At 64.1% G+C, this 2,856-nt stretch overlaps 1 protein-coding gene across 1 annotated transcript in view; it reads right to left on the bottom strand.

The window, feature by feature from the left end:
- Nucleotides 1-2,856, bottom strand: part of Adgrb1 (adhesion G protein-coupled receptor B1) — a 64,428-nt gene that overhangs the window by 15,856 nt on the left and 45,716 nt on the right. Inside the window, 2 exon segments of the mRNA XM_048802411.1 lie at nt 461-546; nt 2,337-2,403. Of these exon segments, the coding sequence (XP_048658368.1) occupies nt 461-546; nt 2,337-2,403 (153 nt within the window).

Below are 2,856 nucleotides of genomic sequence, written 5' to 3'. Positions count from 1 at the left end.
TCCCCCCCGACTCTGGCTGTGGCCAGCCTGCCCACCCAGAGCACCACGCACTGTGTGCCCTGTGAAGGAGCATGACTGCTGATGTCCCTTCCTCCCCGTGGTGAAGGCCCACAAGAACAGAGTCAGCTGCACAGACAGGTAAGGTCCTGCCTCAGGCCACCCGGCCAGCCTGGTGGGGAAGGGTGCCCCACCACCCAGAGCCCAGCACAGGAGGGTCTCTGTGAGCAGTTTCGCTGTTCCTGGGGATCCTAAGGGCCCCGCCCTGACACCATCAGGTGGGGAACCGAGGCACAGGGCGAGGCAGCAGCTGCTGTGTCTACGCTTCAGTCCCCCCTGCCTGGGCCCCCACCCCTGCAGTGCCAAGCTGAGTGATGGGCACCTCCATCTCTGGGCTCAGGGTGGGTGGGCTCTGGGACTGGCAGCCCAGAGTGTGCAGGGTGCCACGGCGGCCCAGGCCTACCCTGCCCGCTCCTTCAGCTTCTTGTCGGTGATGCCATCTTTGGACACGAGTTTGTTGAACACCAGGATCCCAATCACCATGTTCACCTGCCAGGCAGAGAGCAGAGGTGTGGGCAGCGCCACCCACGCGCTCCAGCCAACAGCGGCCACACCCCTGGGGCCCTCAGCTCAAGGGCCACCTCCAGTGCTCCCACCAGGTGGCCTCCAGTGCCAGCCAGGCGAGGGGCCTCAGTGGGCCCAGTCCAGCTGCTGTCCATGCAGAACCTCGCCTCCTCCAGCCCCACGTGCCAGTGCCTGCCCCTCCCAGTGCTCCACCTCAGACACTCTCCCCAGCCCATCCTGGGGACCCCTCTCTGACCTCTCTGCTCTCACCTTGCTCGCCACCTCCCCTGGGCACCCGCATCCTGGGAGGTTCTTGGGGGCTCAGGTATGTCTCCCATGCTGCTCCCCAAGCTACTACCAAGACAAAAGTCATTCCCAGAGGGCCCACACGAGCCCGGGCCCAGGGGTCCCTAGGGTCTGCCTCTGCTGGAATGAGACATGTCCCAACTCACACACAAGGCCACACCCCACTCACGGCAGGAGAGCTCGTGAGCTCCCCGGGGGCCCCACTCTATAGACGGAACCTGGGCTACCCCACCCAGAGGCCAGCGCTGTGACGCTGTCCCCATGGCTTTGCAGGCTCAGGATCCCACACAGGGACTGCCCACTGGCGCTCCGAGAACAGGAAGTCCCCAGGAGACACAGCGAGGGAGCACCTGGCCTAGGTAAGGCCATCCTTCCTGGGCACCTCACTGGCTGCCAGGACCACGTCAGAGACGTGCAGCAGGCCCTGGACCAGCCACCTGCCTGCAGAACTGCGCTGGGCCCTGTCATGAAGGGTCCTTAGGCCGGGGTCCACAGCACACAGGACCAGCAGGGAAGCTCCCTGACTCTCAGCCCCCTCCCTGGTCCCCAGGTGCCTGCCATTAAACAATGCCTGGTCTTGCTGGCCAAGGCCACTGTGGATGCCCGGCTCCAGACCCTCCCACTCGGGCACCTTCAAGGAATAAAGAACAGGGATTCTGGTGGCCAGGCCTGTGAGAAGGGCCCGGGACTACCTGTGGAAGCCGCCCACACGTTGGCACTGACGCAGCCCAGGATCCCCCAACCCAAGCCCTGCAGGGTCTGCCATCCAGTGCCCAGCGTCCACCTGTCTGACACATTCAGCGTGTGCTGTGCCCCACCAGAAGGTGGGGAGGGGGATATGGGTCAGAGACAGAGAAGTGCCCACCCCAAGCTGGACTTAGCATCTTGATGCTCTGCTCTTCTAGCAGCACCAGGAGGCAGGCATAGGAGCCGGGCTCAGAGCTGGGTGGGCCCAGCAGAGGCCAGCAACCCCAGGCAGGTCCTCCAGTCCCAGTCCCCCAGTCCATCTGCTTGGGGACAGCAGCCTTGGGCACAAGGTGCTAGTTTTATGTCTCTCACACACACAAAAAAAAAATGGACAGGAAACTCGAGGACCATGAAGGGAGGACCCCTGGCACCTATGAAGGGGAAGCCCTGGCCTCTGTGCCCAGCTCTAAAAGCTGTGTGGTGGGCACACATGCGGAGTCCTGGCCTGCATGTTCCCAGCGGCTCCAGCTGTCTGTCTGTCCATCTGCCCCCACCCACCCCTCACTCACCAAGCCTGCTCGGACCTCCTGACAGGTGTACGGGGCCACGGTCAGGCAAGCTGTGCCACAGGGACCCAGTAACACTCTGGACCCAGTAAGCACCCTGGGGGCAAGGTCGAAGCAGGGCAGTAGGAGCTGCCCACTCCAAGGTCAGGGCTACCCCAGGTGGGCGCTCCCAGGTCAGCCCAGGATGAGGAAGAAGCCCAGGCACAGGGTCAGTACCAGCACAACGGCAGCAGCTGGTCCCACGAAGGCGTACAGAAGTCCCCCCTCCAGGGAGAGCCAGCAGCTGCAGGGAGAGAGGCTGTGAGGACCCCCGCCCTCTAGGACGAGAGGAGCAGCACCTAGTGAGCACCTCCTGCATACAGGGCACTTCACACACTTGGCTTTGCGATCCCCAGGAGCCCCAGAGGGCCAGTGTCATCCCTGCTTCAGATGGAAGAAGGCCCAGCACAGGGGACACGCCGGCTCAGAACCACACGGCAGGGTCCAGGCCAGCAAGACCAAGGTCCTTCTGCTCTGGACGACGCACCTGGCCTGGCCCTTCCCACTTATCAGCCCCACACCGCCCTCACTGGAAACCACCAGGTGCCCACAGAACCATCCCTGTGGGACACTGGGGTGCTACAGGGCATCCCCTCTGGCCGGGAGTGTCCACGGAGCACACTCATCCTCACCCTTGAAAACCCACCGCGGCTTCGCCCCCCCCCACCACACCCCTCCCTGCGCCCCGCGCGCACAG

The sequence above is a fragment of the Marmota marmota genome, unplaced genomic scaffold (genome assembly GCF_001458135.2).
Source record: "Marmota marmota marmota unplaced genomic scaffold, marMar, whole genome shotgun sequence".
NCBI lineage: Eukaryota > Metazoa > Chordata > Mammalia > Rodentia > Sciuridae > Marmota > Marmota marmota.
Note: the sequence above shows the minus strand (reverse complement) of the source record. Positions and strands in the feature narration are given on the sequence as shown.